General features: G+C 47.9%; 2 protein-coding genes across 5 annotated transcripts in view; one reads left to right on the forward strand and one right to left on the reverse strand.

Annotated features, from left to right (window-relative positions):
- The first annotated feature begins 326 nt into the window (after positions 1–326).
- On the forward strand, positions 327–10,189 carry NOCT (nocturnin). 2 transcript variants are annotated; one of them, XR_014269161.1, is made up of 4 exons: positions 327–632; positions 6,767–7,036; positions 8,045–9,587; positions 9,784–10,189. XR_014269161.1 is itself a non-coding variant. In XM_082482855.1 (3 exons), the coding sequence occupies exons 1-3, from the start codon at positions 446–448 to the stop codon at positions 8,878–8,880; spliced, it is 1,293 nt and encodes a 430-aa protein (XP_082338981.1). In that variant the 5' UTR covers positions 327–445; the 3' UTR covers positions 8,881–10,189. The 2 variants fall into 2 exon arrangements, 1 of the variants encoding a protein (XP_082338981.1); XM_082482855.1 differs by having other exon boundaries at positions 8,045–10,189.
- A 6,775-nt stretch (positions 10,190–16,964) lies between these two features.
- ELF2 (E74 like ETS transcription factor 2) overlaps positions 16,965–22,337 on the reverse strand; it is a 37,939-nt gene continuing 32,566 nt past the window's right edge. For all 3 annotated transcript variants that reach the window (XM_082482636.1, XM_082482637.1, XM_082482638.1), the window contains 3 exons: positions 18,898–19,090; positions 18,192–18,545; positions 16,965–17,731 (listed from right to left, as the gene is read on the reverse strand). In XM_082482636.1, the coding sequence (XP_082338762.1) occupies positions 17,104–17,731; positions 18,192–18,545; positions 18,898–19,090 (1,175 nt within the window). In that variant the 3' untranslated portion in view covers positions 16,965–17,103. The remainder of the gene's footprint in view (positions 17,732–18,191; positions 18,546–18,897; positions 19,091–22,337) is intronic.

The following is a 22,337-nucleotide window of genomic DNA, read 5'->3' on the forward strand; positions in this document are numbered from 1 at the left end:
TACTGTGTACTACCCCCGCTGCTAAGGTCACGAGGGGCCACCAACCCCCGCGCCGTGACGTCCGTGGGAACAGGACGCTCCCCTCTCCGACGTCACCAGCGGAAAACCTCCGCCGGGCGAGACCACTCCACGGCGGAGGTGGGGGGGGGGCGGGATAGGAATGACCACCACCACCCCCCGCTTCTCCAGGCGGAGAGCGTGAGTGGCGCGGCGGCAGTCCCACCCCCCCGCCCCCCCCGCCGCTCCCCGCGGTAGGGTTCGGTGCGCCCCCGCCGTGTTCGTGTGTCGTCGCCCCCCCCCGCGGCGCAAGTGGTAGGTGCCGGATGTACCGGCCGAGCCGGGCGCCGCCGCTTCTATAAGCGCCGCCGCGGGGGGGGGGGGCGCGGCAGCCGCTGTTTGTCCCGTCGCGCTCCGCTCCGCTCCACCCGCCCGCCCCGCCGGGAGCATGTACCAGAGCCCCGCGCGCTGCCTCTGCTCGGCGCTGCCCGCCCTCCGCTGCGCCCCTCCGCCTCCCGCCGCCGTTCGCCCGCCGCGGCCCCGCGCCACCCCTCCGCCGCCCCTCGGCCCCGCCGCCCCGCGGGCAGCTGCAGCGGCGGGCGGCCCGCTCGCACCGGGGGCGCCGCCCCGCACAGGTAGGTACCGGCTGGGGGGGGGGGGTTCGTGTGGGATCGTGTGGGCCGACCCCCAGCAGCGGGGTTCTCGGTCACCCCCACCCCCCCCCCGCTGTCAGCGTGTGCCGCCTTCCCCGACCCCGACGATTGGGTTGACCCCTTGGTTTGGGCTCAGGAAGCGTGAGAGCCCACCGGCCGCTCGGAATGAACCCCAATAGCCCCCCCCCCCCCCCCCCCCCCCCGCCCGGGGAAGCCCTCCCGGTGCCCGAAGGGGGTCAGCGTCTCCGTCCCGTCGTCGGGAGCGCGCTGAGGGCTGTCGCTTCCCCTTCTCTGCCGGCGTCGCGCTTCGTGTAGGATGTACGTGACTCACAGTGAGGTTTGGGGTTCTTTTGTGTTTTTTTTTCCCCCGCTTTAGGCAGCGTGTGGGAGAAGCCCCGCTGCCCCTCAGGCAGGCGAAGGCGCGGTGATGCTAAAGGCATCGCGTTCCTGCTGGCCTGTACCATTAGGGATCGAGGGTTACGCTCCCACCCCCCGTTCCTCGTTCCTAAAATGAGACTTGGAAAGCGTTCAAGGTCCGGCGTGTCCTTGGGTGCACGCTCTGCCCGGGGTCCGTGTGAGGACGACGCCTTGGCAGGCACCGGGCTCCCTCCCCGCCGCCCCGGGGAGCGGCGCGGTGACGTCCCTGCCGGGCCTCGGGGGTTCAGATCCAGCCTGAAGCCCCGTCTGTTGAGACGCGGACAGCCTCTGGCCGCGGCCAAACGTGCACACCCGGAGATGAGGGTCCCGGTGAAAGCTGGGGCAGCGGCCACCTTTGCTCCAGGCTGCTGCTGGTGGGAGAGGTGACCCGTTGTGACACCCTTCACGCGACACCCGAGGCTGCGCCGCTCACCTGGCGTGCGGGAGATCCGCTTTTCCCCGCTGCCCTCAGCTGGGGTTGGGGTGAAGGGTGGCCGTTGGTGCTCTTACAGGAGGGGTCTGCGAACCTGGCTGGGGCAGGGGTGCTTCTGCTTCTCCTTCTCCTGTTGAAGCCAGGCCAGGATGAACAGCAGGATCGAAGCTCCACGGAGCTCCAGGGAAGAGGAGCGTATTGTGCCCACGAGCTGGCAGAGGAGAGCTCATGAGCAGAGCGCTCATGAGGAAAAGGGTTTCCACAGCTTATGCCGAGTCCTGATTCTGTGTGTTACTCGGGGCAGGATTTGAGGCTCCTGCGTTTTTCCAGTGTTGCCTGTTGACTCGGCAGCACCTCCCTCGCTGTGACGAGCTCTCCAGATCCCTCTTTGAGGGTCCTGACTTCCCGGTGCATAAAACCAGCTTTAGGTCTTAAATCTCGCCAAAATCAGGACTTTTGAACTCCAAGCAGCAGCCACTGTGGCTTTGAATGGCCCAGGGCTGCACTCCCATTGCTGGCCTGAACAAGGCTACGCGTGTAGTACGATACCCTCTAAGCTTAGGATTTGTCACATGGGGACGGCGTCTGCCAAGTTTCTCCTAGAACCGGGGTTGCAGGCAGGATGTCTCCGGCTGCTGCTGGCCTCCTCGGCGGTGGAGGCTGATGCAACTACAGCCCGGGCTGCGGGCGGGCTGAAGCTGTTCACCTGGCAGTGAAATCCCTGCGGTGAATGAGGTGGAGGCTCTCGGCCAAAAGCAGCGCTAGGAGGTAGGAGATGAAAAGAAGGGAAACGGGGATGCTCTTCACCTCACCCAAAAGGTAAATGCCCCGGCTCTGATGCACCCCACCCCACCCAGCTCTGCCCACACGCTGCCGCCCTCGTCTCTGAAGGAAAGTCCATAAAATAAAGTCCATGGCTGTTTTGTCGCCTGAGATCCTACAAGTTCATCTCCTCTGTGCCAATGTTGGATGACGCGAGGAAACTTGAACTTTGCACCCTCTTCTTCTGAGTGCTAATGAACAGTTTAAATCTTTGCCCTACCCTTATTGTGCTGAGGCACCACCCTTGCTGAGAGGAAGGCGCTTTTTTTTTTATCATCATTATTGTTTTAAGTACCTTGAATAGTAATTGCTGAGCTGGCGTTCCCTATTGCAACATCACACCAAAAGAATTGCGTCCGTGCGCACCACCCCCTGCTAAAGTGCAAGCTCAGGAGTCCGCTTGTTCCTCTGCGTACACCAACACTGTGGTGTCACAGCGCCGGCGGCAGACGTTATCCCAGCAAGTTACAGGTCACTTAATTTGGACTGTAAGGATCTCGGAACAGTGACCTCGTACTTACCTCGCTGCCACAGACACGTTAAGCGTTGTAAAAATAACAAAATGGATTTTGTGTTCAGAGTTTCAAGTGTTGAGGGTGTTGGTCATGCAGTCCATGCTGGGATGGTTTCAGAACTTTGGGGACAAAGAAGTTTGTGCAGTTCATCTGTCATGCTGGAGTCTTCCCGCAGAAGTTCCCCTTCAGCCAAGGGCTCCCAAGCCACCTACAACAGGCCCCAAAGCATTTGATTTACAGCCCAGGCCCTCTTTCACCCAACCTTCCCCATATCAAAAGAAGATGGAAGCCCTTTTCTTCTGAGACCTTACTGACTTTAAAAGCTGTCAGAACTGGGCCGTAGCACATCCCCTGCAGGTTAGGCTATGCCTGAGTCCCCGTTAAGAGCTGGATAGCCCATGTCCCCAAGGATGAGGACGTTTAGACAATACTCTGGCTTTGTTTGCAGCTTGGCAGGTACAGGATTGAACTTAGACCTCATCCTGCTGTGACAGATGTAAGCTGCTTGGAGCTTTAGGGTAGACTCTTGCCTCCAGATGCATTGCACCCAGCTTGTCCCTGGTGCTACCCTGTCCCTTTTGACATCCTCCCTCTGGTTCAGATCAAGCACTGAGCAGCCTCGGCTCTTGCTGATCATAGAATGGTTTAGGTTGGAAGGGGCCTTGAAGATCATGGAATTCCAACCCCCCTGCCATAGGCAGGGACACCTCCCACTAGACCAGGTTGCCCAAGGCCACGTCCAGCCTGGCCTTGAACACCTCCAGGGATGGGGCCTCAACAACCTCTCTGGGCAACCTGTGCCAGTGCCTCACCACCCTCACAGTGAAAAACTTCTTCCTAATGTTCAATCTAAACCTGCCCTCTTCCAGTTTAAAGCCATTCCCCCTCGTCCTATCCCTACACGCCCTTGTAAAAAGTCCTTCCCCAGCTCTCCTGTAGGCCCCCTTTAGGCACTGGAAGGCTGCAATAAGATGTCCCCGGAGCCTTCTCTTCGCCAGGCTGAACAGCCCTAACTCTCTCAGCCTCTCCTTGTAGGAGAGGTGCTCCAGCCCTCAGATCATCCTCGTGGCCCTCCTCTGGATGTGCTCCAACAGGTCCATGTCCTTCCTGCGTTGGTGACTCCAGAGCTGGATGCAGTACTCCAGGTGGGGTCTCACCAGAGCAGAGTAGAGGGGCAGAATCACCTCCTTCAACCTGCTGGCCACGCTTCTTCTGATGCAGCCCAGGATACAGTTGGCCTTCTGGGCTGCGATTGCACACTGCTGGCTCATGTTGAGCTTCTCATCAATCAGCACCCACAGGTCCTTCTCCTCAGGGCTGCTTGGATGCCTTCTTGGAGCGGAATAACTCACCGTTACTCCTTTGGTGAGCCTTGCGTAAGCCGTGTTCATCCATGGCATGGCAGGAGCTGTGCAGAAGGCACTGCCTCCCCATGGGCTTCCCGCCACCCGGCTGGTGCTGTGCCCAGAGGGGAGGGCAGGGACGTGCCTTTGGGGCAGAGCTGTGCGGGGCGTAGGGCTTGTGGCTGCCGATGGCATCCCTGAGGTAGCAGAACACACCGTGTGCTTCCCTCCAGTCGCAGAGCTTAACTATGGGTTGTACCTACCCCAAAAATAGGCGAGGAGCTCCCTGCGGAGCTGTCATTAAGAGTGATATTGATTTGGGGGGGGTTTCTGCATGGCTGCGTGGCAGCTCTGGTGCCGTGTGAGCTGGAGCCTTCTGTAACCAGTACAGAGCGTGCTTTCCTTCCGGCGTCCCCACCACCTCCCAGCTGCGTCAGCATCCTGCTTTGGGATTTCACGTTCGGGCCCGCTTCCCTTGCTGTTAAATGGCACTCTTCCCACTTCAGCGGTACTTGGCTTCTTGACAGGAATTGTAAACTAAGAAAGACTGCAGAAACTGGAAGGCTTTAAACCACGGTTTCCCGAGAAGGACATTCACAGTTGTGAGCCCAAGCTCACGTCTCCCTTTGAGGAACTCGCAGTACGTTAACTAAAAAGATGGAGATGGGGAGAGGCGTCCTACGTGCAACTTAAATTCCCAATTTACAACTTTCTTAGAACTGTTCAGAGACACTACTCCACTGTACACATACAAAACGTGTTAAAGCAAGTATTTTTCTAATATCTTTAAACGTACCCATTTTCCTAAAGACAAGGACATGAGGCTCCTGCTGCAGGCTCTTTCTTTTCTCTTTTTACTCCTTCTGTTTATTGAACTGTTAGGGCTTCCATCTTCCTGCCTTCCCCTTTAGCCTGTATGTCTGTCACCAGCTCTTATGACTGGTAGGTACGAAGATGTAGGTCAGGCCCCAAAATCTGCCGCGAGGTGATGAGCCTCTTCCATTTTTAAGCGACTCAAAGGTACAAAGAAGTCTTACTTAACATCTGCCGTGGGCCAACAGGGATGCAACGCTGAAGTTCCTTTGCTGGAAGATTAGAATCATAGAATTGTCTAGGTTGGAAGAGACCCTTGGGATCATCGAGTCCAACCATCTACCCTACTCTACAAAGTTCTTCCCTACACCATATCCCCCAACACCACATCTAAACATCTCTTAAACACATCCAGGGATGGTGACTCAACCACCTCCCTGGGCAGTCTATTCCAATGCCTGACCACCCTTTCTGTGAAAAATTCTTTCCTAACGTTCAGTCTAAATCTACCCTGTTGGAGCTTGAAGCCATTCCCTCTTGTTCTGTCATTAATTACCTGTGAGAAGAGACCAGCACCAACCTCTCTACAGTGTCCTTTCAGATAGCTGTAGAGAGTGATGAGGTCTCCTCTCAGCCTCTTCCAATTGCCTTTGCAAAAATGCCTTCAGGGCAAAAAAGTTGAGGCAACAAGGGAACTCTTGTCAGCGCTGCCTCTTGTGCAAGTCGCTGTGGTGCAAGCGCTGCTCCTCCTGCCCGTGGTTGAAGGGAAACATGCCCAGCGTGGCACGGTGCGCACACGGCTGTGGTGGCAAGGGTGGCACTCGAGAGCAGAACAGAGCGTGATGGATGCGCACACACACTCACCACCCCGTGGCAGATGTGACCTGATGTGGGGACCTCCCTGCAGGAGACACAGAGCTAACTGCTAGTGGGTGTTAATGGGGAGAACTCGGGGACGGCTGCTTGTCTGCGTTGAAGATGGCCAAAGGTGCAGGACATCGCTGGGGCTTGGGAAGGGCTGCAGGACTAGATGATCTCCAGAGGTCCCTTCCAACCCTGACCGTTCTGTGACCTGGGGCACAGCGGGAAGGAGGGTGAGGGGAAGCAGCATAGGGGGGAGAAGGGGGGCTGGAGAGACCCCCTTCTCCACTCCCCACCCCAAGGTCTAAGCCGGCAGAAGCATCTGGCTGCGCCGCGCTCATGAAAACGTCGCTGCTTTTGGGGCAAATGAAGCGCTGATCAGAGATTCCTATTAAATATTAACCTGAGGGAATGAGTCACCCCGCATCCCACACGGGCACAGGGTACCGGGCTGCGCGGAGCGCCGTCTCCGTTAGAGACAAAGGCTGCGTGTGAAATAAGGATCAGGCAGTACCTGTCTACCTGCTGGGCTCTCTCCTCTGTGAGGAGGGGGAAAAATACACTCGATCTAGGTTGTTTCCTACAACACGTGCAGAAGTTAATCTTAGCCCCGCTATTCCGCATGAAAGACTCCTTTCTTCCCTGAGCAGACACCTGCACGATGCCTTTAAGCGGATGCGCTGCAGAGGTTAGCAGCCCCTGATAACGAGCAAAACACGACGAGAGCGTGGACAGCACAAACCCTATCCCCGCATCCTTCTTATTTTATCTCAGATTCAGGAACAGGCTCCTGCACGGACCACAAAATTGCTGGCGCCGTAACAAGGCTGTCCGTAAGGCACCTAAGTGCTGGGAAGAGTCACGGCAGACATCTCTTAACACCTTTTTTTTTTTTTTTTCCCCCCTTTCCAGTGTGTTCCATGGGAAACAGCACCAGTCGGCTCTACAGCGCGCTCGCCAAGACGCTGAGCAGCAGTGCCGTGTCCCAGCACCAGGACTGCCTGGAGCAGCCGGACTCGGCACGGCTGGATCCTATAGACCCCAAGGAATTGCTGGAGGAATGTCAGATCGTTTTGCAGAAACGGCCGCCCCGGTTTCAGAGGGACTTCGTGGACCTGAAGAAAAACGCCGTCAGTAACCACCGCCCCATTCGGGTGATGCAGTGGAACATCCTTGCCCAAGGTAGGAGTTGCCTCTGAGCTCAAGGTGTGACCTCAAGGGCAAACACAGCAATGAAAACCTTTAAAATCAGCTGTAATTAGGCATGCCTGGGATTGACAAGGCAAAAGGGAGAGAGGCGGATTACGTGGGGCACAGCTGACCGAGGACCTGGGCAGGGAAATTTTCAGCGCTTGAAATAGTGGTTTGCCTTCCGTTCTGTGGGAAAGGACAGAAGATCTCTCCTTGCAACTGTGATGCCAAAGGTAGCTCTGAACGCCTGTCTTAACTGAACACAGTATATTAAAAAAGCTGGGTCCCATCACTTTTAGATAGGTTTTAACCTCCAGAAAAGACGCATCCTTACATAAGTTTTATTCTTTTGTAAAACTTCTCTACAGCTTTCTGATTACTTTAGGAGTGAACTATTCAGGGATTCAGATCCGTTAAGGCAGTTCTTAATTCTTCAAAATCATTTTTCTCTTTGACCCCTAAAATTAAGGCTGTAAATTGACTTACGCAACAGCCTCATCTTAAAATCTTTCGGGGTGGGAAATCCCCCACGTGGGGACTGCCTTAACATTCTGCAGTTAAATCACAGCCATCCCAGTGCATTTTTTTTCCTTAGGCTTAAGCTGTGGCAGCCACATGTGGAAGCGCTTGCCGCGGTGTAGTGACTTTTGGGAAGAGGTGGGGGGGAAAAGTCTTTCATCTAACTCGTATCTGTAAAGGGAACTTACTTTTTTTTGGAGAGAAGTGTTTTTTTTGGAGAGACTTCAGTGTTTTGCGACGGGGTTCTCGCCCCCATTGGCAAGCCTGGCACCCTCAGAGTCAGCAGCTCCTCCTGAGAGACCCATCACCTGCACGTGAAGCGTTGCAGAAGCCTCATGCCGCTTCCCGTTGTAACCTTCTTGCACTGTGACAGAGCCTTCCCTCTGGCCTCCGCAAAACCTGGAGGAAAACAGCCTGTTTTAGTCATCGGTAACTTCTTTTTTTTTTTTTTTTTTCTCTCCCCCTCTCTGTTAATTTCAGCTCTCGGAGAAGGCAAAGACAACTTTGTCCAGTGCCCCATGGAAGCTCTGAAATGGGAAGAGAGGAAGTGCCTCATCCTGGAGGAAATCCTTGCGTACAAACCTGACATCTTGTGCCTGCAAGAAGTCGACCACTACTTTGACACCTTTGAGCCACTCCTCAGCCGACTGGGCTACCAGTGTACGTTCTTCCCGAAGCCGTGGTCCCCGTGCCTCGATGTAGAGCAGAACAACGGGCCGGACGGCTGCGCCTTGTTTTTCCTCAAAGACCGCTTTGAGCTCATCAACAGCGCTAACATCCGGCTAACCGCCATGAAGCTGAAGACCAACCAAGTGGCCATAGCTCAGACGCTGAAGTGCAATGAAACTGGAAGACTGTTCTGCATTGCCGTCACCCACCTGAAAGCCCGTACTGGCTGGGAGAGGTTTCGGTCCGCGCAAGGCTGCGATCTTCTCCAGAACTTGAAGAATATTACCCAAGGTGCGAAGATCCCTCTGATCATCTGCGGAGACTTCAACGCGGAGCCAACTGAGGAGGTCTACAGAGAATTTTCCAACTCCAGCCTCAACCTAAACAGCGCGTACAAGCTGCTGAGCCCCGACGGGCAGTCAGAGCCCCCGTACACCACCTGGAAGATCCGACCCTCGGGAGAGTGCCGGCACACGCTGGATTATATCTGGTATTCCCAGCACGCCTTGAACGTGAACTCAGCCCTGGGCTTGCTGACTGAAGAGCAAATTGGGCCCAACAGGCTGCCATCATTCAATTACCCTTCCGATCACCTGTCTCTGGTGTGTGACTTTAGTTTTAATCAAGACCCCGACAGACTGCTGTAATGGGTTGGAACGCCACCTGGTATTGCAGTGTCTTAACTCACCACTGTTTTATTTTAGAGAAGACTTTTGAAGCTGGGAGCTGTTGAAGGGTGAGGAAATACTCTTGACGAAACATTATTACGGGCACTCGTTTGGAGTTACACTTCCCGTTCGGCGCTTGTTAATCTCTCCGGAGCCTCCGAGGGAGGAAGAAAGGAGCCAGTGTTCTCGTCGTGGTGTTCTGGCCGTGCCGGGGTTTGAGAACCGGAAGGCAAATGAGCTTTATCCTTTCACTAACCCCCGTGTTCAAGGATTTAATCCTCTAATGAACGCGGAGGCCTTAGTATTTAAATCAAAACACGTGTGTTTGTAATACAACTTGCCCCGAGAGCATGCTGATTTTATTTATTTCCTGTTAAGCTTGCGCAAGTACCAAAGGGAAGGAGGCTCGACTACTCGGTGAGATTCTCTTAAATCTTTTTCTGTTGCAACACGAAGGAAGTTTAACGCAGTTCAGACTTGAACAAATCTAAGCTCATGTTACATTTTCACATGACTTGAGATGATGATGTCATTAAAAGTGAATGGATAATAGCGCGGTGTGAGGAAGGTCCCCCTCCAGTAAGAGCGGGTGAGGAAATAGAGGCAAACTATTCTACATCATCTAGCAATATCCTCACTTTTCCAGATGAATGTGCATGTGTCTGTTACACACATACAGCCTGTAGGTAGGTGTACACAGCGACTGTTATCTTTGTCTCTTCTCTGCTTCCCTCCAGGGGACATGCCTACCAGGGAGCGTTTCCTCCTCTTGCTTCGAGTATTACTTTTCTAAATGGTTTCAATTTGTAGTCTTGTCAAATCTTGCCGTTTCAGTAAAGGGCCAATCTTCACGTTGAAAGACTTTCTTTTATTTATCTTCAGAATCTAAAGCTACACTGGAACCTGTTAGAAGATAAAATTTATTTATTGGGAGAAGTTGGTGATACTGCATCCGACTTGAAATCCTACAGCAACAGCGTTCAGGAGGCTCTTTCCGTGGCGCAGGGGAGCTCTGGCTGAGCACCTACACCACAGCGGAGCTGTGTTAGTGTGGTAACTCTGGTGCTCCTGGGTATGACATAGGTATCGTACGTATGGCTTGGAAACGTCCCACTATGCCGGGAGAGGAGGGAAGGGAGGCAACAGCTGGGAGTCGGGCTGACAGTTAGAGAGTTGGGAAAGATGAGGCAGAGCAAATAAAGCAGTACTTCCACGTAAAGCAAGGCCTGTAGTAACTCTTAAATGTTCCAGGTGTTCATTAATAAAAGTCTTTGGGGGAAAAAAAAAATACTTAATGTCTCTGCTGCCATCTTTTTCATTTCCCTATCGTAAGCAGGTGATCTGTCTCAACTAGTGACTGTTCGAGCCCCGGGTTAGTGGTGATGCTACCCATCGCTGAGCTCTTTCCCCCGACCCCGCAGTCCTAACCAGCAGGTTGGCACGGCTGCTTTGCTTTCACCGCAAGTGCTCTTTCTCAAACCCGAAATGCCCCAATTCCCCAGCAAGCCTGTAGGGGAGGGAGTTACCTTTAGCTATGTTAAGCTGCTCCCTCCCCTAGCTACAGATGAAGCCTAGACTCCGTATTCCCGTAAATATTACTCTTTCCGACAGTTCCTCACAACAGGCACCTCTATTTGTCACTTTCTTTTAAAACATCATTTGTAGAGCAAGAAATGCCACAGGTACTTGCTTTACACAGCCCACAGATTATTGTACTTGTGATGCTGGTAAGTAAATTACAGAGTCTGGCGACTGGAAGTCCCAAATTCCCGCACAAACACCCTCCCTTTCCGGCAAGCGAATGAAGTGCTGTGTTGCACAGCTGTGACACGCTCTGCAGGTGTCGCTGACCCTCGCGGGATGAGGGCCACGAGCTTTTCCACGCAGAGGAGCTGACGCCCCTGTAAGCAGCCTGGGGTGCAGGACTCCTCTAGCAAGTATGGATTTGACATGCCCCAGGCGGAAAGGATTTTACAGCCAAGGAACCTGACTGCCTTGGTGAATACTGGTACCAGGCGGATGCGACCTATCGACTACTGCCAGGCAGGGCCTCCTTCAGCGGAAATTTTCAGAAAGAGCAAAAATTTCTCTCCTCTTAGGATCTCCCCTCAAATGGTCTTTGCAAGGAGGAGAAATAACACAGTTGCCCATTAACGGAGGCATCTAGTCATCTGTAGCTAAGCACTTCTAAAAGCAGCACCACAACACAGACTGTAAGATGGTACCTTTAATAAGTCAAATCCTTGCTCGTCTACCACAAAAAGTCACACCAGAAGGCGGATTTTCCATTCAGACCCTTTCCGGAAGAAACTACACTTGTGGTAGAAAGCCGTGACGTGAGAGCAAGGATAATACTGTTCTCAGAGCTGCATTTAAAAAACAAAAACATCCCAAACAAACACACAAAAAAAAACCCCTTCCACATCACCACCAAAAAGCCCTTAATTTCCATTTTACTTTTGCATAAGCAGCTCCGTTTTCCTAAGGACAGCCGAGGGCGTCCATCAATGCGGTACCGTGTGACCGCTGCCAGGGCGCAGAGCCATCGCACCCATCACGGCAGGCTTTGTTTACCAGCAGGAGCTAAACTATTGCAGCTACAAAACTCCCGCCATCACTCTCACAGTAATGATATTTGGTATCATCTGGACGATTCTTACGCCATTTTAGTCAGACCGTGGCTTGCAGCGCTAACTCGCCTACAAAAGGAACCAAATTGTTGGAGAAACAGCATGATCTGTACGACACTGCCATCACTGCAGAGCTCTCCCGAAGTGGAAAGGGCTGGGATTCTTATTTCACCCCGGACACGTGACAGATGTTCGCTGCTTCATGTCCTTAAAGGGTAATTTTGAAGGCGAGGGGAGGGTGGAATAACTGTGAAAAGGCCGGGGACTCCCCCCATCACAAGGCAATTCTTAATATTACCACACTCGGAAAAATCACACATCCCTGCTATAGCACAACGGTGAACCCTTTCTGCTGTATTTTAATAAAAGGTAGACAACCTTTTATGCAAGGTAACTTCCCAGTCAGCCTCACCCTTTTGTTCCAGCACTTGTTATAAAATATATTTTGCAGACAGACTTTTGGAAAACTTCAGCGACAGACTGCTCTTGCTTTGTTTTATTCAGCCAGAGGCAGGCCTGCAGCACTGAAATGCTTTTGCCTGCTATAAATATCAGTACACTAAATATTTTTCACAGGAAGAAGCAGGAAGGTTTTTAATATTTTTTTTTTCTTATGTAGCAGTATGACTCTTACAGTAAAAATGTCTTCAAAGCTCTTCTTGTGGCTGTCTCCCTTATAAGCACACCAAGGCTAAAAAAAAGTCTCAGCAGGTCCCTTGCTCTAATCTCGAATAAAAGCTGCATGAGCTTTAGCAGTGACACTTCTCCCTCACCCTCAAGCTAGCTGAAGGAAGAAATGACCCGCTTATTTAATTTGCTGAAAGGCGGAAGCTGTTGCAAGCTTATTAAAACACTATCTCTCTTGGAGAACAATCAGATCAGAAGCTTGGATCTTCTTCGTTTAATGAGCTTAATACCTGCTATTTGAACTTTCTCTACAGAGCAGAAATTGAATGTAGCTTGTTCTGGCTGTGACAATCTTCCCCCATAACTGAGATCCCTGCTGCACCTGTCACCGTGAGTAAGAACTGAGGCTTCAGGCACCTCTCCCCTTTCTCACCAACTCTTGACTGCGCCTGGCTCACCGATCCTTGATCGGCTCCGATATAATTCTCCAAAGCCCTGAAGTTGATGAAATCAATTAGCAGAGGATCCCTAGAGCTCAGCCTTCCCTGCAGCACGCTTTACCCGGATCACTTGAGTCGCGTCAAGGCACAGAACCCCTGGCTAAGCGAGATGGACTTTGTCCAAGAGAGTAACAAAAACTGTGGTCTCCGCGATAGGATTCCCCTTTCAACTTTTCTTGCCACAACCCAGAAATGCTGATATTCAGATCTTTATTCCCAGTTGCAACTCAGTTAATTCCCCCCCCACCCCCATGGACTACACAGCATTACCCTGCCTGTCCTATAACTTACTATAGTAGTTATCTGAAAAATAAAATGTTTGTATTTAAGTTATCTGAAAAATAAAATGTTTGTATTTATGTCTGTATAACCAGTGATACCATGGCTGTGTACGTCTCTATGCCTTCTGTGTGAAGTTCACTTCGCACTAGTTTCATTCCACCCACACATCTAGAAGAGACACTACTTGCCAAGGATAAGTTAAGCCTGGACCCTTCTACTTGAGCCACCAGCTTCAGATGTAAAAGCTAGTCTCGCTTTCACACGTGGACAAAATAATAGGGTTTTCGGCAGGATTGCAAAAATTTTTGTGTTCCTTTGTCTGTTTCAGATGTTACAAACCTGACCAAAGCCCCCCTCGTCCTGAGGTCACGTCCTCCACCACCACCAGTAAAAACATTTCTTGCCCACGGGGTTAATTACGTCTGCATAAAGCAGCGTGCTGAAGAGCAAACTTGCACAGACCTCGAGAATGATCTGAGATCTTCGGTTACAGGTGGGAATCTTGCCCCTCTGACGCTTAGCTGTAGAAAGCCTCAGGGAGAAGCTGCTTCTTGTAAGAAGCAAGGCTCGTTACCTAGATTGCACACCACCTCTGAAGAACAACCGGGTCTCAGAACAACTCGTAGGAACCGTGCGCACACAAAGCAATGCCGAAGAGCTGCGCTTAGGCAGATAGGCTGAAATCACTACCCGACTGACAAAAAAAAACCCCTGCCTGTACTTCCAGCTAGCAGCTAAATTAAAAACAAAACGAGGAGTACAGAGGCATACACGGAAAGCTTAACAAAAAGGGTCTTCGCTGTTTGAAGCCGGGTTAAGCATCCTTTCCGTTTCAGTTACGGCACATCCTCATACAGCCCGAGATTTTCACAGCACTTCAGGAACCTCTGTTAAACGTCCTCTGGCAGCCGGTAGCGTGTGCCGCTCACCGGGTGGCCAGGGGAGAGAGCCAAAGCACCATCGCCAGTTCCGTGGCAAGATGCAGCACCGACAGCAACAGCAGCGTCTCGGAGCACGGCTGCGAGCTGCCTATCTCACCAGTAGTGATGTGCACTTTCATTCCTTTCATTTTTGCCATTACATGATGAAGTCTTGGCTCTAACTGAAGACAAGGAGGTCATCAGCTGGAGATCCTTATCTATTTCCAGGAAGACAGTTTGTCCCCATTTGACTTCCAGTGTATCTAAATTAGGTGTCGGAAAGGTCTTCACTACAAATACTCCAGAGAGACATTTCATGCTCTGAGATACAGCACCTCTCTCTCATATACGATCAAGTAACAGCCACTTAGAAAAGGATTTCTTACAGAAAAGACTTAGAAATGTGGGTTTAAAAATACTTTTCTCTCATCTTCTAGCTCCAATTTGTTCTACCTGCTTCTCTTCACACTGCTCCATTTCCCTTTACCCAGAACCTAAGTGCCTCTCACACTACCAAATTAATCAACCCGTTGCCCAGCTTCCCCCTACTTCCCTTTCCGTCCTACCTCTTGCTTGGCAACGTAATCCTCTTCGTTCTCCCACATTTCCTCCTGTGAAGGAGTCTTTGTCCTCTACCCCAGGCCAGAAACACAGCTCATCTGTAAGAACCTTTGCTCTTTGGGTTAACTGCTGGTGGAAGGGATTGCTGCCTTCTACACCACGCTTCTTTTACCTGTTTCAGCTCGTTCACTCATTTGTTCTTAAAGAAACTCTGCTTCCTTGCTTGGAGTATGAAAAATAATCCCTTTTTCAGAACGCTTTCAAAGTTCCCCACACACTGGCCTGGCTGCATGGAGCTATTCCCGCATTTCTTACCAGTCTAAGGGAAGAATGGGGTTTACCGCTAGGGCTCTAGAGGTAACTCATTTTTCAGTATTAAAAGTTAAAGGGGAAAAAACAAACTCCAGTGTAAGGATTTAATTCTGGTCTCCTTTATCATTACTGAAGACCTCAGTTCCATATTTCAGTTAAAATTGCTCCTCCAGGCATGAAGTACTTAGGTGGTCATTTAGACCTAAATTACTTCAAGATTACCCAAGTTCCCACTCTGAAGACTTTCCCGGGCATCTCACTAGCAACTGGGGGTGCCACTGGGCACCCACAAGCTGATGTGCTGCTTCTCTAGTAAGTGTTGTAGTGCCAGCGTGGTCCCCATGAAAACAGGGTAAGCTACCCTGCATCTATTTTAAGCCAAACTCTTGCAAACGGATTGCAACTATGGAGTAATTTGGGCACTGTGTGTTCTCACCTGAACTTTACCCTGAAGTAATGTATCATGATACCCATAACTTCAGTGCAATTCTAAACGGAAAATCTATTTAGATACTTCATTCAGGGGAAAAAAAAAAAAAAAAAAAAATCTACCTAAAGTCACGTGTTTGTGCTGAAGCCAAAATATCAACAGTTGGAAAGGTCAATGGCAACACCACCAAAAGGACCAGCAGTATAACTTGGTATTTCTCTTTTTTCAGAGTTTCTACCTACGGGGACTTTCAGCTTGCCTCTACCGGATCATCAGATGAGTACGCCGAAGTAGCCAGGTCTGCTTATTTCTACCTTTACTTTGCAGTGCAGCCTTAGGAAATTAATGTGCAGCGGAAGGAATAGTTGGGTAGTTCACAGAGCTCTAGAAGTTACTGATTCTCTGCGTCATTTAGGCAAACCCCGTCTTCTTTGCATTTAAACAATTGGGAGCGCACACAAAGTTATCACCCGTCCGCTGGAAGACAGTAACTTCTTGGGCTACTCAAGTTTATTCCACACGCACTCATGCGATCAGCCACAACGCAAGAACATTGCCTACGCTCACCCTCCTGAAAAAGCGTAAGAGAACTAGACCCCTGTCGGAAGTTACCTCACCACCTACGGCAAGCTTCTCAGATAACGTCAATGAAAAACACTTCCGTGCGCTGTGTGAGAGAGCAGCCATTCGGAGTACCGGTGTAGTGAGGAGTTCCAAACTTCCACACTATATCAGGTATCTTATAGGCTGAATGCCTGGAAGATTTCAAATAAGCAGAAAAAAAGGTTAATAGGTTGAAAGGGAAAAACAAAAAAAAAAAATAAAAAGCAGACCAAACACCGTTAAATTTCGTTTCTATATTTCAGTAAAACCTACTTGAATACACTTTGAAACAAGAGTACAACAAAATAGAATATACTTCAAATGTTGAATATACAAACTATTATAGTTCATTCTGAACACTGGTACTTCCCTCTTAACTTCAACTAAAAAAAAAAAAAATTTACAGGTTTAGAACTACCTGACAGAAGCTCATGCTGGGCGTGACCTTTCAAGTGACAGAGTAGAGCTGAAACTGAAATGTATGCACGGATGTCAAGGCTAAGTGAGAGACACAGGCATGTTACAGCAGAAGGCAGAAAGCCTGCTGCTAGTTTGTCCACAATTAAGAAATTCAGACAGACTTTTAACTACCATACAAAATATGTTACATGTAATTCTATAACAATACTGTGCTAGGTACAAGATTTTTAAAAAATTTGTTGTAATAAAAAAAGCTTTACACAAACAAGCCATTAGCTTATTTCAAGAAAGATAACTGAAAATCAGTCTAAGGCTTTCATTTTGAATCTGCTTAAGCTGTATGATACAAAAATCCCTCTAGGTCTCTGTCTTCTTTTAGAAGCTCCTTAATCTTCTCCTTTATTTCACATTCTACAACACCTAGTAGCAGAGTTTTTCACATAGCACCAGTTGAGTACTGTGGGCACACAGTAGTAATTGCTGGTATGCATACAAAATGCATCAAATTTGCCATTTGTAACAATGAGACTTTCCTCTCCCTCTGACAACTAAAGACCAAGACAAACCTCTCGCACAACTCTCCTGTAGTGTTCCGGGCCTTAGTGTAACTCGGTAACGGGTAAAGTAGTGAACTGTTTGGTCCCTGTTCAGTCCCTCTATCTTTCCTTCTCCATAGGTTCAGCTGTTTCCCAACTGGAAGAGGCAGTTTTTGTCAGCGTATCAATGTGGTTCAATTCCCACTGAAACACGGGAAAATAAATTTTTTTTCCAGTAAGTCTTCCAACATATGCATGTTTATTGACATTTCAAAACTCTCCTTTTCGACTTGGTGATCACATCCACTTCCCTCCCCCAATTATGCCAATATATTCAAAACCGTAACAGTCCAGAAGTCCATGCTGGAAGCAACCTATTCTTCATTTCTCGCACGTTATGATTCCTTCTGTTTTCATTGTTACAGGAAGGGCAATAGCTGAGGGCGTGCTAACTACTACTACGTGGGTCACAGTCTTGCTTCCATCTGCCGGCTTCTCTTCTTTTACCAGCTGCAGTGTTTTCACTTCACGATCCTGTTTTAAAGCCGCTGTGTCTGATTTAACTTCTGGACTTTTTATAACTGCGCTAATCACCCTGGGAGGAGTCTGGCCAGACGCCTGCTGAGCAGGCACCGATAGTCTCATTACTGGTGTCCCGTGAGCTATAGACACCGGGGTTAGTGCTCTAACAGCCAACGGGGTTCCCACGATGTTAATACTTCCTGACCCAGACAGGCCCGTTTTTGTTTGTAACTGACACTGCGTAAGTTGCGTGGCAGGGATTGTAATGATTTTGGCAGGCTGCATTGTGATTTTCTCTCCGTTTTCAGCAGAGGTTGGCATCACAGTAGGGATTGTCTGGATTACTACCTTTGGAGTTGGGGCTGTTGTTGGGCTTGTGTTGGTTATCAACGGTGACCCCGCGTTTACTGACTGCACCGCCACCGTTGAGATTTTCTGTCCCAGAGAGGTCATTACAACAGGCACTTGCATTGCCACACGTACAGTCCTGCAAAATAAAGATGTGTGTGTTTAAGCCAAAACTCAGGACACCATTAGAGATGACAACAGGGACAGACAAATCTAGGATTTACAGATTTTTAACTGGTTCTTTAAAAAAAAAAAAAAAAAAAAAAAAAAAAGCACCAAAGAACAAAACAACTACCAACCAACACCAAACACAACCTTTTCCACTTCTAGCAACAGGACTTTGAAAACTTAGCAGCATTCATATGTGTTTTTTCCCCTCCCTCTCTCTACATAATTTTAAAATAAGCCTATTGACAGTTGGCTCTGATCTCATAAACGAGGCTTTCATAGTATTCTATCATGTTACACTGCTGCTTGCGAATCAGAAACAATTTCCAACATTTAAAACATATAACAAAAACCTAAAAGACAGCTTCCTAACAAAAAAAAAAATTGCTCGTCATTAGCAAACGACAAGCCCAAGCCACATTAACACAAACCTGGGAGCTGTCGTTGCTGGGACGGTAGTAGTGGTAGTTGAGGGACGAGATGACGATGTATCATGCGCTGGTGAGGCAATATTCACAACTCTGGTGACTGCTTTTTCTGTTCTGGTACAGCTTAGCTGAGAGGAATTTTTTCCTCCGCGTGCAGAGGTTGCTGCTTTTAAAAGGTTTTCTGCAGATAAAGACACTCTTTCCAATGACTTCTCATCTGTAGGCATTGACAAATCTTCATTGCAGGACTCACTTTTGTCATCATCTATGACAACTATATTTTTTGGCATCTCCTTAAACTGATATACAAGCCTCTGCCCCTCAACTTTTGCAAGGATTCCTCTTTGATAGTAATATCTGCAAGAAAAGTACAATTAAGTAGTAACCAACACAGTGACAGATTTTAAAGAAAACCTCATTCTATGCTAACAAGAAAATCTGAAGTAGCCGTAATAAAACCTATAGCATGAGAAGGAAAGAAGCTGGCAGAGCACACTGGCAAAAAAAAAAAAAACATACTTCGGGAATTACATTGCAAATTAACTGGTTGCATAAAAAGCAATAGGAACTACAAGACTTGCTTTTGAAACAGCTAAGACAGCGAGAGGGCAAAGCTTTTAAAATTTCAGAACTGTTATATTTCTATAGACAAAGTTAAAAAGCAGATTTAAAATTACAGTAGATAACTTAAGGATACAAGAGTTTTTACCTCAGAGCTCTCCCCATAGTCTCATAGTTCATGTCAGGTTTGTTTTTGTGTTTTCCCCATAGTTTGGAGACAGCTTTCGAGTCCACAAGTTTAAAGATTCCCTTCTCTCGCTGAGTCCATTTAATATATCGAGGACAAGTATTCTTGTCCTGGAGAAGGTCCAGAAGAAACTCCCATAAGTACGTTGTGTTTCCTACAATCAGAAAGCATTTAAATATTAGAAACCCATTTTTAAAGGTAACAGAAAGTTCTCCATATATAGGTAACTCTGAATGATCTGCCTTACAAGCAAACGTGACACAGAGGATGGTATGTAACGTAGTCTGCACATATTCATTCATTCTGTTAAGTTTAGTAAAGCTTCCATAAATATTTACTTTCTAAACGGAGCTAATCCAAGTGGTCTGCTATATAGCACAGGAGCCTGTTCAATCCAGCGCCCATTCTCAGTTCTGGAAAAGAAGTGTGGGAGGGTGTTCCGAGTCACTACAACCTACATCTGTTTGGCAGAGGCAGGACAAGAGCTGAGAATATTCTTCTTATATTTGCTTAAAGAGAGAATGGGAATGCCAGTGCATTTTATGAGACTGAAGGACAGGAGGATATACATAAGTAATTTTTAAAAGGCATACAACCTTCAATCACAAACCATCTTAACTGTGGTAAATTGACATAACCTCCTGTCCAGGACCTGGGGTTCTCACACCGACTGGTGATAGCTCCACATTCTGACCCTTCCCAAATATATGTTGCACAGTGACCAACGTCTTGCTACGTCCAAATCCAGTCCAATTTCTTCCTACAAGTATTCATACGGCAAACATCCCATGTACCTTTCTGTAATTAGGGGGCTATAGAATGCAGTCAGTCTAGAGAAGAAAAATTTAATGTACTTCTCACGTATTCAAGAGGTGTACCATTTCCACTGGAGGAACCCCAAGAGGGGGTGTATGACAGCGACTATCAGGATGGCATAAAACATAACATGGGGGTTGTCTGCACTCTGACTATACCATTTGCATCCAGGAAAAGGGGAAGAGAAGTAGAAGAAAAAAAAACAGATCACACTCCAATTTGTACAGCTGGAGAAGACTCCTCAAGTTATCTGAGAAGGTAAAACTAAGAAAGAGCTACAAGAATAATAACCTCAGACCGTTAATCCCAATTCTTTATTTGATCATGCTTCCAGGGAGTCACATAGGCCAAATAAGAATAAATTAAATAATTTTTTATTTTGCGAAAAAAGGTCATTGATTCCTGAGATTTAGTGGCCCAGCATAGCACTTGTTATGCCATGCTGAAGACAAATAAAATACACTAACACAGGTTAAAGACCACTGTTGCAGACTACAAGAAGTTAGCTACCTTTGAAAAACCTCAAAGGGTTAAAAAAAAATTATAATTTCCATCTTCTGGAAGACCACCTCATAGACAAGAATAAATATATTTTACCACATACTCCAATAAACAGCAAGTACTGATTCAAGAGCTACCAAAATCCAGCTTCCACTAGATTTCCGAGACATCTGAATAGGACCTATAGGGGTAAAGAGTCACCAAGAGAACTCGGGAATCCTGAAATCATCCTGGATTTTAGGGAATTAATCTTTTTTTTTTTTTTTTTCCCCCTTAGCTCCTCAGAAATGGAATCTCTGGGTCCACCACCAAATGCTGTAGGTCTGCAATAGATTCTTCACAAAAATAAAAGTGGACTTCAGTATTAGGAAGTAAACAGAAATTTCAAGAGAAATCATTCCTTTAAGTGCTTAATTTTTCTGCGGGAACGGTGCTGCTGACTCAGCAGGTTTTTCCTTTTCCCTCATACTCTATGTTGACCTAAATAACAGCTTTTTTCCCACAGGAGGACTCCGCAATACCTATACTACTCAGAAGCCATCTATTACAGCCAGTAAGACCCAGCGATACTTCTGGTACGCTGCTACGTCAACTACAGCTGCTATGTGTTTAACAAAAAAGGCTTATTTTAGGAATGTTTAATAAAATTTTGAACCATTTTTAAGACCCTTTCTCCTTAGAACCAGACTTTCCTCACACTATGAATCCAAGCTTACAGACTCCCGAGGACGAGAAAGGCATGGCTCTAAAATGTATTATCTGAGCGGGTTTATATTTGTGCCATTCTTAAGCACCCGTTAAGTCCAGCCTGGTAGACGAACATGGACTACACCTCCCTCGGCAGACAGAAGCCTTATTTAATAGCATACGCGGCTCATCTCCGCTCCTGAAAGGTCTCCCGCTAACTAGGGCTGTAAGCAGCCACTGAGCTAGACGTGATTATTATCTACCTTAACTTCTATACAGAGTAGATTTCACAGAATCACAGAATTATCAGAGTTGGAAGGGACCTCTAGAGATCATCTAGTCCAACTCCCCTGCTAAAGCAGGATTGCCCAGAGCACATTACTCATTTCGCACAATGGAAGAAATTTTTATGGCTAGCCAATTATTACAGCTGCCAGCTACTTAAGAATGTTAGCTGTCGTCTCAAAATAGAAGGATTAATGGCCAGAAAGTATGTGAACGATACAAGGCATTGTGCGTATCAATGAACTGTCACATTGGTACCAGCACCTAAGTGGAGGGGCTCAAAGACAGTTTTGCTCCCTCCAACTGCTAAAAAGAGTATTTATGCAAATGAGAAACAAAATATGGAGAGAGAAACCATGCCTAAACTACCAATTCACTCTCTAAGGACAAAAAAAATACTACAATCTCCCTGTAAGAAAAAATATTAAGAAGTCTCCAGATCCTCCTGTATAATAAACTGAAGGGCACAATTAAAATCAGAGTTGCAGCTGCTTCACTTTGCACCAGAAGGTATCAGGAACGTACCTACACGGACAACAAGCAATCCCCTTTCCCAATGTGCAAAACCTGCTGTCCTCCTTCTCCATGACTTAGCTCTGATGACAGTACTGAGCTCTAGGAATAATTCCTGGTTTTCCAAAAACACACTACATAGAAAATAGCCTACATTTGGAAGTAATTTTTTTAAATAAATACCAAAAAAATAAATCCAGGAACAAAATATTTTGCAGGACATCAACTTAGCCTACATTAAGGAAAAAAAAATGTATTTTATGCCAATTGTAGCATAAAATATGGAATGAAAGACCTTGTGACAACAAGAGACATAACTAGATCATTATGAGTGTCCACAGAAAAAAAAAAAAAAACGCAACCCAAAAACCAAAGCACTTCATAAAACAAACAGTCATATAGTGAAATCACCAGTATGGACAAAAACTAGAAGAGACAAAAATACAGGCCTCCTTTCTCAAAGTTATTTGCACCGCAAACTAGAAACTGGGACACTTTACGAGTAGCATTCAGATAATGGAAAGCTGTAATAGTGAAATCAGAATTAGAAAGAGAGCCAAGAAGGCTTTAAGAATACTCAAAAAAAAAAAAAAAAAAAA

The sequence above is a fragment of the Vanellus vanellus genome (genome assembly GCF_965231255.1).
Source record: "Vanellus vanellus genome assembly, chromosome: 4".
Taxonomy (NCBI): Eukaryota; Metazoa; Chordata; class Aves; order Charadriiformes; family Charadriidae; genus Vanellus; species Vanellus vanellus.